Genomic DNA, 16,141 nt, shown 5'->3' with positions numbered 1-16,141 from the left:
TAATTGCGGTTGTTTCTTCTCATTTAAAATAGGAAGGGTCTTTTGCCACTAAAACCTTTAGGTATTTTGTTTCTTTCAATAAATTTTACGCTGGGAAAGGTTTTTGTGACATTTTTCGTCCAAATGAAATAAATAAAGCTTTTTTAACGACTTTTAAGTGGAATATTTTTTGTATTTTAATATTCTCTGTCAAAAATTTGCATAGGAAGCCGGAAATAAACATTGCCACTCGACCAATAAATTTAGTCGCTGATTTACCTCTTCGTCGAGTTCTCGTTAATATTTTATTCACTGTGATGTCATGTACAACACTGAAACCAAACGGCAAATTCTCTGGTAAATTTATCGAGTTGGATGCCAGAGACGGAATCGAGCACCTTGAGTAGTCTGTGTTTACGATTTGGCTATTTTTGCATTTATAATTTTATTTATTTGTACTCAACTCTGCATAGTCTTATGGTAAAAAACAATTTGAAATTCGATTAATTCTTCTTAGTCAACAATTATTTGAAGGAAAGCTTGTTGTCCATTTGTTGCTTCATTATTGAAAGAAATCGTTCTTCAGTGAAGGGAGTGTGAAACAATCCGCAAAATCCGCAATTAAACCCCTCGAAATAAAAGTGCTACGCCGTAAACTCCCAGCTTTTGCAGTACCATTTGGTGCAAACGTAAACCAAAATAAGACTTGACCTGTCATCAGATTAGACTGAAAAGAAGAGAAATTATGAAGCGGAAACAACATATTCAGTCTTTAGTGTGTGACATAAACGTTTGCTTAAGGCAACTCTAAACATGCATGACATGCAGGAAAACGTCCGTCAGAGTAATTTGCAGTTTTTCTTTTTTGCAGACTATTTCACTTAAAGCGGATATGTCACGTTATTTTAGGGTGTGTCGAGAAAATCTTTACTTAATCACGAGTTTAAAACTTGAAAATGCTAATGTGGAATGCCCTTGCCGATAAAATTTCGTTACATCACAAACGAAGTGATTGTGCGAAAAAAACGACCTTTATCGAGGCGATTTGTCATAATTTGGAATAGCGGCCTGGCCTCAGTTATTCAAAAGATGGATAACTTTATTTACCGGATAAATCACTGTTCATTGGAAAGCGCAATTAGTTTCACTATGACTTACCCACTCGGTAGTGATTTATCCAGTGGACAGCGCTATCCATAGGGTACCTGGTGTATTAAGTTTAATAAGTACAGTATTAAAAATTATGATTTGATTTTAAACTCGCTGATGATGCCAAACAGTGCCTTTCTGCTTTGTGACAAATCTGTTTGCAGTTTCTCTGCTATGTGTTTCATTTGTTTGTGGCGGATGAAAACGTTGCTTCAGTAAAGATTGTCACAGAGAAACCGATGCTCAATGGCCACATCACGCTTCTCCTTAAAGCCTGCTCAGACGACAGAAGGCACTGGATGTCCCCAGAGCTGTATATAAATGCCAACAATCAAGAAAACTTTCGTTACCGTTATGATGTGAAATACAAGGAGGGAATTTTCAAGGCTGCAGCCACGTACGTTTTCAACTCCTTAACGGGAAGAAAAGATGACAAACATGTACAGGAGAGAAGGTGGCGGAAGTTGAATAAAGGAATGCAACAGTATGACATTTTCCACAACCCTGACGAAAAGCATTTTAATAGAAATGTTTTTCTTGGGCAGATGTTCTTTATACAAATGCTTTTCCGGAAGCTATCCTGTGATAGTGACTTCAGACAGTTGTTCATTGAATGCGAACACGTAGGGTTTGGTCACCTGGGCTATGCAAGTGAAGACATCAAATCCTGTTTGACGTGGATTCAGGAAGCAATGAGTAAAAATGCCACTCCTCTTCAGGGCTTGTACGTTTGCTGTGTTCTCGGTCAGTTGGTGGACCATGGCAGATCCTGGTCTGCTGAACATGTTACTAAGTGCCTTGGACGTAAGACAGTTGATTTTATTCTTTCATCCTTTGAAAATGTTCGCAATGTTTGTCTACCTAGAACCAGTCAAAGGTACATTGAGATTTTGGCAGAAGATCTTTTCAAGACTGGATCCCCAATAGGACACTTGCTATTTATCACATACTTCTATAAGGTGCTTGATGTCAAGTTTGTGATGTTCGTATTACACAAACGTTCCTGGCAGTCTTTGACTGATCAGCAATTCGACAAACAGACTCCTATGGTACTTAACGCTCTCAAGCAGTGTAAGGACCCCACGAAGTGTTCAACATATCTTTCGTACATGATCAGCTGTTCTCCAAGTGTCCTGTGCCTTTGGAAACTTCATACAGTCGTGTCCGACACTTTTCCTCCCCAAGTTGTCGGCTTAAAAGATGAGTTTTCATTGAAGTACTGTAAGTTTATTTCATACAGTCGCACGACAAAACCAGACCTTCTACAGCCACGGTTTTGGTCTGAGGTACCGAATACCCTGAAGAATGACGCAGCCACTCCATTCTGTAAAGCACTGGATCAACAACTTGAGAGACAAACTTTACAGACAGAATGGTCGAAAGAGAGAATTGCGAGTTTAAGGACCATTGTTCTGGATACCAGTTTGCAGTCATCAGAATACTTTCATCAGTTTGTTTCCCGTGTATTGACAAGCTCTCAGAGAGACATTGGATGCTTTCTCCCAGATCTCCTGACTTCGGAGACATTTCTTCTGTACTGGTTGAAGGAGTTCTCCGAAGATGAAAAGTACAAATTTTGTCGTCATTGCTTGGAAATCAGTTACCAGTATGGTGGGGAGAAACCTAAAGTCAAGGTTCTAAATGTTGTGGTGACTTGGACGATGCTGCGTGAAACGGAGGCTCTGAAAAGTAACAAGCAACTTTGCGAAGCTCTGGATAAGGAGGCGGAGCGTTTGGTCATGAGGACAAAACTGGAAACCATCATGGAGGCGTTCAAAGATGCTCAGAATCATGACCCATCCGTCCAAGAGCGCCTTACTCTTCTTTTTAGAAATTCAATAAAACACCGCAGTGGCAAAGGGGACATTCGATCAAGATACAGGCAAATGATTCGCATTCTTGGTTTCGAGTCGTCAAAGGAAAGGGAAAAGAAGGATCTGCACAAGATCGAGGTAGACAGGTGGGTCTTCTTTGTTTGGAATATTACATTCTTGAAACCAGGTCCATGATTTGCGCTGTGCAGAATTTATTATATTTTTTGATAATTACGTCAAAAGGAATAAAGAAGATGCTGCTTTCTTTTATGATCATTTCAAATAGCAGTAGCGCCGTAGTGTAGGTGTAGTGGAAATGGCTGTGGAATGAATGAACATAGGGAATGGATGATTGATACGCAAGTACGTTTATTCGTTATCGGTGATTTTCCGACTACGAACTTCGAAGGGAACCGAGAACGAAACCAATGAACACAATGGAATCAACTTCAAACTAAAGAAAGCGCAGAGTAACTAAACCTTTTGCAAAGAAAAAGACAATAGAAAACAATGTTTTGACCTAGTGATCTCTAAGATGCGTGTATACATGAAAGTGAGAATTAAACACACAAGAACAAGTAACAACGCTACTAAAGCCTATCTGAAAACGATGGTATTGCACAGAGAAAATAAAGTCCTGTTTCAAAACTCGTAGCCATGCGGCCATTTAGCAATAAAAAAGCCAGGGAAGGTGGTCGTCGTCACCGCGCTTCTATTCATTTACTCAGGATCAAAGATTTAACTTTAGTTTTATGCTTGTGTTCTTCTTAATTAGGGCTGTGGAAGAGGTTTTAATGGCTCTGATGGATTTAATGCCTGTGCCTCTCAGTGGAAAAGCTGAAGACATCTTAGAAAACATGATATCCTTCAGTGACGGTTGGTTGCTCCTGTTAAGTGCAGTTCATTCTCAGAGTAGACTGCTAAAGCACCTCAGGTTTGCAGCAGTCAAAAACGCCCTGCAGTCATTAATAGATCCTCAACAAAGATGTCAATTCCCGTTCAACTTCTTTTTTTGTTTGGACGACAGCAAGATCAGTCTTCTAGCAAAGTTTTGTGTCTTGGCATCGCCATTGGTTCCTTCCGTGGCTCTAAATGTTCACCAATGCGATGACTATTGGATGTCACAATTTCAGTCAGATCAAGAGTCTGCGCGTTATTATTCTCAACTGTTCTTGGAACTTGAGAAAACCATCTGTCTTGTAGATACAATTTCAATGGACATTGTAACTGTTCCTGATGTACATCCACTAATCTGTGAACTCAACCGCAGGAAGAAAGAGTGGAGTGCCACCACGTCTCTCAAAGATGTCCTTGACCAAAACTACTGGGGGAAGTTGCATGCCTTCATTGCCTTGGCAGAAGCAATAGGGCCGGTCCGTCATTCAGCTGTGTTTGCCAATGTTGCCCGCTCATGTGTGACGGCAGCGTTTTCTAAGGTTGAATCACAGGTGGAAGCAGGGTTCAATACAGATGTCGATTCCGACTCCAAAGTGAAGACTGCTGCTGAAATTTTGAGCCTTATAGCAGGAAAAGGGCTTCAACAATTCAAAGAAGCTTGCGCAAATACTTTTGATGATAATATAGATCCGAGCATCGACGAGGTTGATATGCTACTACATGATATTATTAGTCATGAGAAACTGGAAACAGAACTCCAAATCCTAAATTCTATCTGTGGTGCTGACATTTCGCGGCAAAGACGGAAAATGCTGATAAACTATCTCAATTTTCCATCCTTGTGCGCTAAAGTTGAGCAACTGTTGTCAATGTTTTCAGCACTTGGTTTTGATAACAGTGTAGGCGCTTCCGTAACCAAAGAGTTGCAAGAATTCATGTCTTTCAGTCGCGCCTCAAAACGAACACTTGCTGAACTTTCTAAGGCAGTTGAAACTGGTAGCGTAAAGATGGTTGATCGCAAGCTTGATGAAACATTAACAACTCTCATAACTGTCCTCCAACAATCCAGTGAATTGATCTCATTTATGAAGGAAACGGCCGGCGAAGACATACGAATACTAATTGATGCTGTAGAGGAGCATTCTGATCAGTTTGTTTCTGAAGCCACCGTCTCTGATTTGATTGATGTGCATGGGTTTTTACAAAATGTATTGAAAGAAGACGTGGAAGATCCATTGTTATTTCTAGATCACCTGAAAACGTCGTACTTGAAGCTTGAAAAGAAGAGGGAAATGGCAGCTAAGATTAAGGAATGTGGTTGCAATGTCCACAGCTTGCGGGGGCTGTACATGAATGTTGCCAACCGAGGCGAAGTAACAAAGGAGATCATAAGCAATGCTGTGCAGAAAGGACGTTATCTGATCAAAGCCAATTTAGATGGGTCATGCGACGTTCAGTTAAGCTACTGTCGTCATGAAGCGACCCCCAAAGAGAGAACCTACAACATGACAGAGCTCCAAGACCTTAGAAGTCGAGCCCTCCTCATTGTGAACACGGACGCAAGTAAGGGAAAGGTTACAGAGTCATTGGGTCACGTTGCTATGACTATGAGTACGACAATGACTAAATTTATTACTCAAGTTGAAAAGATTAATGACATCCTCAACATTCTCACGTTGTTGCGAGAATCAGGTCATCCACTGTACAACAAGGACTTTTGGCACAAGCTTCATTCCTTAGAAGAAATCAATTCTCTAGTAGATTCCCTTGCAACAGATTTGGAACAATGGCAAAAAATTCTGCACAAATCGCAAACAGAGCATTACTTCATAAATTTTTTTCATCCTGACCAGTTGTGGATCCTGCACAAGTTCTTTTCGAAACGTTTGACAAATAACCCTGGAGATATTGCCCTAAAAACGTCTGTTCACAGCTTGCTTCGCTTTGTGGATCAGAACGTAAAAATAGAAGAACTTGTTGGATTCCATTACCTGTACTCGAAACCCAAGGAACACCATAGCTATGAAAGTGATCTTAGAGCCATTGGACAGGTGCTTGATGCGATATTTATTCCTCGACAGTTGATGAAAGTGCAAAAGGTGCCAAGGCTTGAGTTGCAAGGAACTGTAAAACCAAGTGAATTATTTGTAGCAGTGCTCGAACAAGGAAGTAAACAGACAGCACACATAGTAATGTCTCTTTTTGAAAGTACGACGGGAGCTTGTCCCGAGCCAAATCAGGTTATTTTCTGCCACTCCGAGACCAGCTGGGAAGAGGTGGAACGACTTCTTAAACGTGCTTTTCTAGCACATGATCATTCCACTTCAGTTACGCTTCACTGCTTAGCCAACGTAGAGAATTTGCCGAATGATATTCAGTTTGCGCTTGTAGACGCCATCAGAGAGCACCAGCAGCGCACCAAGGGTCCATATCTACTAGGCCTAATTTGCTGTGGGGGAAGTCATCACCACGTTGCTGATCAATTCTCGTCATCAGCCTGCAACATTATGGGAATGACTAAAGTCCAACTACGGACCACTTTCAACAGCAAGTTTCCCGAGGTCTGTATGGTCACATCAGACCTTCCTGGTGTGGGGAAAACTGAAGCCATTCACGAGCGCGCAGCATCCCAGAGAAAGAAGGCTGTGACAGTTCCAATCAGTGGACCCTTAAACCGAAAAAATCTGGTGAGAAGGCTGTCTGGTCTGCACCTTAGACCATTTGAATGCATCCATTTTGATGTTGGCGAGGTGGATGATCCATCCATTCTTGACACATTTTTCTTCGAGCTGGTTGTAGTTGGGATGGTTTCTTTTGGAACAGATGTTTTTCACCTACCAACCCATCATGTTTACATCGAGATTGCAAACACATTAAACCACTGGTTGCAGGACTCGCTCTCCGTTACAAAGTGCTTTTCTACTTTGCATATCAAGTCAAGTGGTTACAAAGATCTTATTGTTAGCCAGGAATCACTTAGCCCTATCCAAGTTGTTTGTCAATATCTTCACGCATATGAGTCTGGTAAACTGGAGGGCGAAGATTTAAGGCCTGAGGAACTTAAGCCTTTAGCACCAGAACGCTGCAAAAAGCTGCTTGTGAAGCACTTCTCGTCAAGTGGTGACTTATCATACAATATAGTGGAGAGTTTTGTCAAGGTGTTTGCCAATCAACTGTTGCAATTTTCGGCAAGTCCTTACTTTAAACCCCAGAATTTGAGAGCAGTTCTTGGGCCCTCGCACAATGCCCGAAATTGTTTGTTTAGGGCTCTGTTAGAGGTGTCAAGAGAGTTTGCATCCCGATCTGTCATGACATGTAAAAGTGTTCAGTCTGAGGCGATTTCCAGAGAAGAGGCTTCTGAAGTGCTGAAAAAGATTCAGATGTCCTCGTGCAATGTTGCTGTAAAAATGGTTGAACGAGTGGAGGGAATGATACAGTGGGCTGACAACAACCATCTCGTTATTGTCTTCCATGGTCTAGAAGCCTTAACTATTTCAGCTTTGTATCGTGACTTGTCACTGGTGCCTTCAAATGTGCGGGATTTGTTCAAAACGCAAGCAATGAAAGGGAAAGATATGGATGACTTCACAAAGATGAGCCAAGAAGAGCTGCAGAGAAGATTGGACCTAATTGTACGGAGCACTCCAAAAGAACCCAATAGCAGTCTCGAACCCAAAAGCCTTGATTATGCTCTCACACCAGACAATATTCTTAAAATGGTTCTCATTATTCAACGCATCAGAGCAGGGATTCCAGTTATTGTTATGGGAGAAACCGGCTGTGGAAAAACTAGTCTGGTTAGGTACCTTGCTAGAACATGTGGTGTCTCATTTCGTGTGTTTAATTTTCACGCAGGCGTGCGTGAGGAAGAATTGGTTACCTTCGTGCATATAGTGGAGGAAGAAGCCAAAAGTTGCAATGAAGTCTGGGTGTTTCTTGATGAAATTAATACTTGCGAATACCTCGGAACCATCAATGAAGTTATTTGCCACCGTACAATCAGAGGCAAACCGCTTATGCCAAACATAGTCTTTATCGCTGCCTGCAACCCATACCGTCTTCGTCCTGCTGAAAAAATTTCAACAGCTGGCTTAAGTGGAAAGACTGTTACAGACGAATACTCTAGCCTGGTATATCGTGTTCACCCATTACCTGAAACAATGATCGACTTTGTCTGGGATTATGGATCACTGAGTACCAACGATGAACGTGCCTACATTGGCCGCATGGTGGAGGGAATCACATGCAAAGTTGGAAAACTGTTGGTTGAACTTTTGTGCACTTCCCAGGAGTATATGCGAGAAGTTGAGAAAAATCCATATTGTGTCAGTTTAAGAGACGCCTACCGTTGCATTGTTCTTGTGAAGTGGTTTGACCAAATGCTCAAGAAAAAGGAGGGTTTTTCTGTATCACGTTCTAACAATGCCAAGTTTCCACATCAAATTAAATCCATTGTCCTAGCTTTGGCTCACTGTTATCGATCACGACTTACAACTGCTGCATCTAGAGGAGGATATCATGACAAAATAGCTTCTTGCATCAGGGAAGACCAAGGTTCATTTAAAAGGAGTAGCTTTGAGGACATCGTTAGAGTTGAGCAAGAAGACTACTTGGGGCGAATGGAGTTACCCCAGGGGACTGCGAAAAATGCGGCACTTCGTGAAAATGTTTTTGTGATGTTGGTTTGTATCTTGAACCGAATTCCCGTTTTTGTTGTTGGCAAGCCTGGCTGTAGCAAGTCGTTATCCATGCAAATAATACGAAGTAATCTGAGAGGAAAAGATGCCAAAGACCCTTTTCTGAAGACTCTGCCACAACTCTATGTTGTGTCTCACCAAGGGTCTGAATCGTCAACGTCTGATGGAATTTTAAAGGTGTTCGAGAAAGCAAAAAAGTACAGGGAGCATAACACAACTAGTGATGTTCTACCTGTTGTTCTTCTTGATGAGATTGGTCTAGCCGAAATATCGAAGTACAACCCCCTTAAAGTGTTACACAGCCTATTGGAGCCAATTGACAGCTCATTTCCTGATGTCGCTGTTGTGGGAATTTCCAACTGGGCCTTAGATGCTGCAAAAATGAACCGTGCTATCCATTTATCACGACCAGAACCTGATGTTGAGGATTTGCTTGAAACTGGAATTTCATTGCGAGACACCAACATGGACTCGTGTGGCATAAGAATTTCATCTACTCGTACTCGTACTTATCCTGATGATAAGCATCTCCGTTATCTCGCCGAGGCATATCACAAGTACCAAGAGAAGCAAAGGCACCCCAATTTTCATGGCCTACGTGACTATTACAGCTTGATTAAGTGTCTTAGTACAGAGTCCAAGAATGACCCAGTAGACGCTGGAAAAAAAAGCAAAAGAATCCAGCGCGCGCTTCAAAGAAATTTTGGCGGTGTGCAAAGAGATGTAAAAAATTTTCAAAGTTACTTTCAAGAAGAAATGCAAAAGGTGGAATTCGAAGAGGAGACGTATCAGTTTCCAATCACTGACCTCATCTATGACAACCTACATGACATTCTTGCCCGTCATCTAATGATAATCACAAATGGAGACTCTGCGATTGGCATTCTTGATCAGACACTAGGAAGTCTTCAGAAAGAAAAGATTACCATCTTTGGAAGTCAATTTCAAGAAGATCTCTCGGAGGAGTACAACTACCGAATCTTAAGCCGGATCATCCTTTGCATGGAAAGAGAATGTGTTCTAATACTTAGAGATCTTGAAGGCATCTACGGTAGTCTTTACGACATGCTAAATCAAAACTACACAGTGGTTGGGGGGAAGAAGAACTGCCGTGTTGCACTTGGGGCGTTCAGCAATCCAATGTGCCAAGTTCATGATGGTTTTCGTTGTATTGTCTTGATTGACCAAAGACGAATTGACTTTACAGACCCGCCTTTTCTTAATCGTTTTGAGAAGCAGCTTCTTCGTTTTTCAGATGTCTTGAATGAGGAACAAAGAAAACTGATAAACTCGCTCAAAATGTGGGTGAAAGGCATTTCAACAGTCCCCAGTCTCGAGTCTCAATTTTGCGTTGATGACATGTTTGTAGGATTTTGTGATGATACCCTTCCATCATTAGTTCTGAAAAACAGTCAAGACCCAGACCTTGATTTCTACGAAATTTTGGAGCAGTGCAAGGAGGATCTTATGATGGTGGCGTCTCCTGATGGTGTTTTGAGAAGTATGGAATCTGATCTTGCACAGACGAATTTTGAAGAGGTTCAGGCACTTTACTACAACTATTTTCAGAAGCCATTGCATAGTGGATTGAGGAATTACTTGAAACACGCATTTCAAATCATTGAACATGATTCGGAAAGTGAGGATGCCACGTCTGGCATGAAACTGGTAATCATGACCCATAGCAACATCAACTTGAACGTCCCACAATGCCTTGAAGGGTTAGTGAAATGTCAGACAGAAAAACTAAGTGCTTTCAAATCTGAGAAGCAATTGACAAGAGAGCTAGAACGCTTCTGGAGATCAAAGGACTCTTTCTTGGTGTTGCAGTGTAAACCAGAACTGGATACCACTCACATGCTTCTTGCTAAGTCCATCATCGAGCAACAAAGAGATAAATATATCAAAGAGGAGACTGAAACAACAAGAAAGCAGGTCAAGCATGTTTGCATCGTAATCCATGTTCAGAGAGAAAGTGTTGCCAATAAAACTGAAAGTCAGCGATGGCAGTTCAGTTTTCAGAGTGGGTGGAAGCAAGTGACGATTGATGTTCTGGAACACCCAGCTCTTTCCATTACTGAATGTTTAGATGTCACTATCACTGATCTGCTGGAATCCAAATCACTCTCATTTGAAGATGAGGCTTTAAATCAACTTTTGTGGTGCTTCACTCGAATCAAATATCCTAGCAACATTCAGCCTTCCTTAGATTCTGTCCTTCAGCTAAATCAGTTGTTGAGATCATGTTCTGTGATCTTGGATTGTTTCAAGGACTTAGTTGTTCGGTGGTTAAAAAAGAGAGACACGAGAAATTCACATTCCACGGGTCTCTCCAGGTGGCAGCACGCTGTGGCATGTGATCGACAGGCATTGATCAACTACTCCCATCTACTGGGTGCCATCCAACATTATATTTGTCATCTTATACGTCAACCACTGGCAAAGATCGTCTACTTTTTGGAGAGCGAATCAGCTTGGCCTCGCTTCCTATTGTCATGGGACATTTCCAGTGAAGAGAAACTACAAGTATGGTTGAAGCTGATGTTAGATGAAGAGATCCTCAACATTGACAAGATTCCTGACCAACAAGGACCAGAGTCTTACTATATTTCCGATAGGTGCTTGGATCTAAAATTTCCTTTTGCATCCGTGTTTTACAAGAAGGTAGAACAAGTGCAACCCATGTTTGTTGAAGACCAAAGACGGCTTCTCTTGGATGATACCAACCTGAATGATGAAGAAACATTGCGTGAAGTTGCAGTGGAATCACAACTGCACAAGTTCGCTTCAGTTGTGAAGGAGAAAATTCCCCAAGTGTATGATCTTGCATACCTTCAAAGCAACATCGAGTTATACGTTGAGGATCTCCTTGATATGAAAACAGCTCTATTTTCCGATGTATTCGCACGTTCTGAGAGGGTCGATTTCTTAAAAGCAGCAATGGCTCAAGATATTACGTTTGTGGTATGTGGCGACCCTGCTCTCGCTATAGTCCGTCTACATTCTCTCTTTTGGTTGAATGGCTCTTCGTACATGACAACCCTTCAGGTTTATGGCACTTGCCACAGTGTATCAAACATAAACATCGAAGACCTTTTCTGTGAATATATCCCTTTATTTGAGACAAGTCTCTTTCAGGACAAGACGGCACCAACGTTGAAAGCAAATGAGGATGAAGAAAGCAACTTCAAAGACGTGGAGAACACAAATGTTAATTCAGAGGGCGAGATTGGCAGTCAGGTTACAGAATTTGAAACCTCGGGTGAGCCAGGAAATGTAGCGCAATCTCAAGGAGCTCTGGAAAGTAAATACAAGGATATCGTGACGTGTCAACTTGAAGGGGACTGTGAGGTGGATGCAAGTGAAACAGTACAAGTGACTCAAGCTGCAAAGACAGGAGAGCAAGGTGAAAATCGAGATGAAGACAAAACAGAAACACCAGGAAGTGATGATTTAGGAATGGATTGTTGTCAGAAAAGTTTTGGAGTAGTCGAAAAAAGCGATCTAGATAATAGCCTTCATAATGCAGACAAGAGTTTAACAGACCAGAAAACAAATGAATGGGGTGATGCCGATGACACTGATGTGCACGTTCAATGTACTGGAGAGCAGATTGTCCAACATGGACCACTGGCGGAGGAAGCGGAAACTGATGAAAGTTTCGATGAATACTCGAGAGAAGAACATAATTCACCATATGAGGAAGAATTTTTGATGGATGATGATGGAGAGACAGGGGCTAGCTTTGAAGAAGAAATGGTGGAATTGTGCTGTGTTTCATTACTCCCAACCGATGATGTGGTCAAGAGTTTTCAGGGTGTCGACGCCTGGCATCGGACTGCAAGTCTTTTTCTCGCAACAGTGATCCGAACGCCGGTACAAAACCCTGCAATACATTTTCTTCGTGTTTGTATCGACTTTCTTTCGCTGTTGGTGGTGTCTGACGATCTTGAAATGTATTCCCTGTACATGCTTGGTGAACTTGGAAGGTCATTGACCTCTGAAGGATATCTTGACTCTCCAGTTGCATTTGATTATGTAACTTGCATAATCGATGAATTGCAGAAAAGAGGCATTCAAGACCGAAGAGTGGCAAACTTCTTAATGGCTTTTTATGGACGATGCATCGATTCAAACCCAGACAGCCCAGTTCTTAGCTCCATTCTTGCAAGGATCTCCTCGAGCAGAGAGAAGTCGTTTATGCAGCTTGCTGGACCATTGATCCACCGCATTTTTCTTTTAGAGGAACAACTTTGCCCTGGAGTTTTTGAAAACGTTTTAAATGGAGGTGCAATTGATGAACATCCCGGTATCCAACAAATAGGTCATGCTTTGCAAGCTCAAGCTGGAGATGATGTGCTGGAGTGTCCTTTCTCCGCCTTGTGCTGTGACCTCATAGGTGAAGTTGCCTCCTGGAACGTTAACATCTCCTCAGTGTCTAGTTCAGACGGTCATCTTCTGAATAATTTTCGCAGGGCTTTTCAGACTTTGGTCGAGCCCCATGATAACACTGAATACACAGCGTTAAATGTACTGTGTGCCGCAGCATATCTGAAGTCAATCTTGGCATCATTTGTCAAATTTATTTTGCCGCGACGCCAGTGCCTGGTTGAAGACGGGGAGTTTTCCATGGTCATACAGGAAATAAACACAGCATTTCCCTCTGCCCAAACTAATCCAGGTTCCTCTGTGGCGTCAGAGTTACAGATGTTCTTCTTAAAGGAACTCACGAAAGAGCTGTATTTATTTGACGTGCACAAAATCTGCCAATCCAGCTCTCAACTTCCTGCTTTAAAGAGCTTAGACTGGAAAGATACAATCCTGATGGGGAAACTTAGTTTTGACCCTTTTCAAAAGCACACTGAGGATTCTCCAGCTCAAGCAGCTCTGGCCACTCTTCTGGAAAAAAACAATTCGAAGCCTTTTGAAGATGTCATTTGTAAACTACCAGGGTCAGCGGAACAGCGACTTACGGTGGCACTTCTTCTGACTAAGTCGTTCTACCTTATTCACTCTGAAAGAAATTTGCGGCACAGTGAGGATAAAGCAATTGAGTTGTTTATAGAGAAAATGCATAACTTGGAAGCGCCTTATATGGAACTTCTTCTCCGGATTACAGGAAAAAAGGATTTCAAAAGCCCAGAGCTTTGCATCTCAAAAGAATCTTCGTCGGCCGATGTCCATAAGGCGATGTTGATTCTTCACCTTTGCACAGTCCTAGTATCGGAAATTAGCACTACAAATACAAAGAGTCTTGCTTTCATGTCGTACCTCGCTAATCCATTGATAGCAAAAAGTACGTTCGTCCTAGCATCCGGAGAAAGCCGCCAAGAACCTTACATGGTACACCACAACTACAGTGCCGAACAGTTTACACAGGAAACCATCTTCTCTTGTGCTTGTATGACAATGTTTGTTACAGCTTCGAAGACAGACAAAACGTGTCCAAATTGCGGGTCAGAATGTCAAAGGCAAAGTGAAGGCAAAAAGAATGAATGCCCAATTAAACCCCATCCTCCAACAAGTGGTTATGTCCTCATTCCAGGTTCTCAAGATGCCTCCCACAAAGTGCGGGATTTAAAACCAGCCGAATTTCGTATTCTTCATCTTTTTGTTTGCACGGTGCTTTACGGCGGCTATGCACTTGAGCTCTTTGATGACAAATGTCTGACGCAGATATTGAGCACTGAGGAGTTGGAAGAATGTCCCTCTGAATTGTGCTTCCAGCTGATAGAGAACGATTTCAGAGCATTGTCTATTCTCTTAGATGCAAAGGAGAAGGATGTCATCCGTTTCTTGCACTGTGCCATAGAAGATTGCACGTCTCTTATAACCACAGCAGTTGTGTGTCCTACAGAAGAGTCAAGATTGACATGGGAAACGAAGTTTGCAGCTGTATTAACTCCGCTGATCCACGAATTTTGTGTCCGAAAACATTTGACACGTTTTCAAGACTATGCACCCAAGTCACTTCTGAGTGTTCAAAGAAAGATCGAAGAGACTGACTGTCCCCATTTCCCAGAAAGTGAGATACGAAACCAGCACTACCTTCCCAGGTTGTTCCGAGTAACGTATCCAAAAACATTCAAGAGCTTAAGAGCCTACTACATGGCAGCCTTTAATGAAACAAGAAACGGCCATCCTCTACTCGGTTTATTCCTCGATTTTGGTGAAAGCCTCCCGCTTGTTGCAAACCTGAACGATCTTCTTTCGTGGAGTCGTAAAGTGAATTCATTGTTGAGTAGGCGACTTACCCGAAAGGATGCTGCTCAGAAGATTGGAGATGTCATTCAAAAAGAAGTCCATTCTCCTGAGGAGAAAAAGCGACTGAATGAGGACTTTGAAAAGTTTTGCAAAGCATGGGAGAAGATGCGTCCTTTGGTTTGCAAGCAATTGAAGATGGAAGTACCATATATCAGTGAAAGTTCGCCGATTTCGTACTGCCTTGTTGACAAAAGGGGAAAAGGAGTCTTTCTGTGTGCAGCTTTAGAGTTACTTCAGAACATCCAGAACGACTTCTTACACAAGATACTCTCCATTGCAGCGACAGGCAAAAGCTCCGGGTTGGTCTTCCTTGAGAGGGCCGCAAAAAAATGTGCTATCCCTATAGTCCATTTGCAGGACGCTCGAGAGAAAGAAATTATCCAGTACAAATGGTCCGACGATATTTTAAGGCATTCCCAGCGTAATACCGAGTATGGCCATGGAGGGGAGGTATTCTTTGATCTTGAAAAGATCGAGAAAGAAATGGCAGCGCGTTTCCTTGTGGGAAAATCATACTTGTCAACGTTCAATGGATTACACGAGTTTATTTTTTCGCGAGAGCTCTTCCACACGAGCAAAGGTATTCTGGATGAATTACAAAATATGATTCCTCAGGAGCCCCTTACAGAGATGCTTCGAAGTGGTCTTCGTTCAAGCGAACATAGTCTCGAGGCCATGCAAGACTTGCTAGAGCACATGGAAATCGTCCTTTGCTTGTTGAAAAGGTATCAGGTCGGAAAACCAGGGGACCCCTTGACAGACTTTACAGACAAATGGCTCTGTGGATCAAGACCATTCCCAAAGCATTTACTCCCTCAACCCCACAGGGCCATTCAGCTGACACATGTGGTTGCCTTGTACGAATTCCTCGAGGATAGACTGGCCGAATCCGCTTCCAAGCGCGTACATGATGCATATCGCGTTGACATACCCAGTTTGATAGAAGAAGAAATGGTCAACGCAGCGCCAGCAACTGGCGAGGCCGAGCTAGATCGTTCTTTGCTGGTTGCTTTATCAACAGCGCTGCGACGTTTCATTTTCCGCTATCTTTCATCTGAGGAAATCAGACCTGAACCTGGAGGCAGTCTAGTGGAGCACTTGCTGGAGTCTTCACTATGGCCAATCGATGCTAACAAACTCTGCAATTTGCTAAAGGTGCACCCTTTATCCAAGCTCGTTACATCTATGATCTCTGACAAGCTGACCATTGGACATACGTATCATGCCCTCTGCTTCTACCAGAATCGTCTCAAAGTGAGTGATAGATAATTATAGCTATTATACCAGAGCCACACGGATGTGATAATTGAGCAATTAAGTGGCTTTTAAGGATTCAATCTA

At 42.3% G+C, this 16,141-nt stretch overlaps 1 protein-coding gene across 1 annotated transcript in view; it reads left to right on the top strand.

The window, feature by feature from the left end:
• The window catches only part of LOC138018763 (uncharacterized), a 32,917-nt gene that overhangs the window by 15,740 nt on the left and 1,036 nt on the right, over positions 1 to 16,141 (top strand). The window contains exons 4-5 of the mRNA XM_068865452.1: positions 1,293 to 3,088; positions 3,718 to 16,054. Of these exons, the coding sequence (XP_068721553.1) occupies positions 1,293 to 3,088; positions 3,718 to 16,054 (14,133 nt within the window). The remainder of the gene's footprint in view (positions 1 to 1,292; positions 3,089 to 3,717; positions 16,055 to 16,141) is intronic.

The sequence above is a fragment of the Montipora capricornis genome, chromosome 10 (genome assembly GCF_036669925.1).
Source record: "Montipora capricornis isolate CH-2021 chromosome 10, ASM3666992v2, whole genome shotgun sequence".
In the NCBI taxonomy this organism is placed as follows: Eukaryota; Metazoa; Cnidaria; class Anthozoa; order Scleractinia; family Acroporidae; genus Montipora; species Montipora capricornis.
The sequence above is the reverse complement of the archived record's forward strand: the minus strand, read 5'-3'. Positions and strand labels throughout refer to the sequence as shown.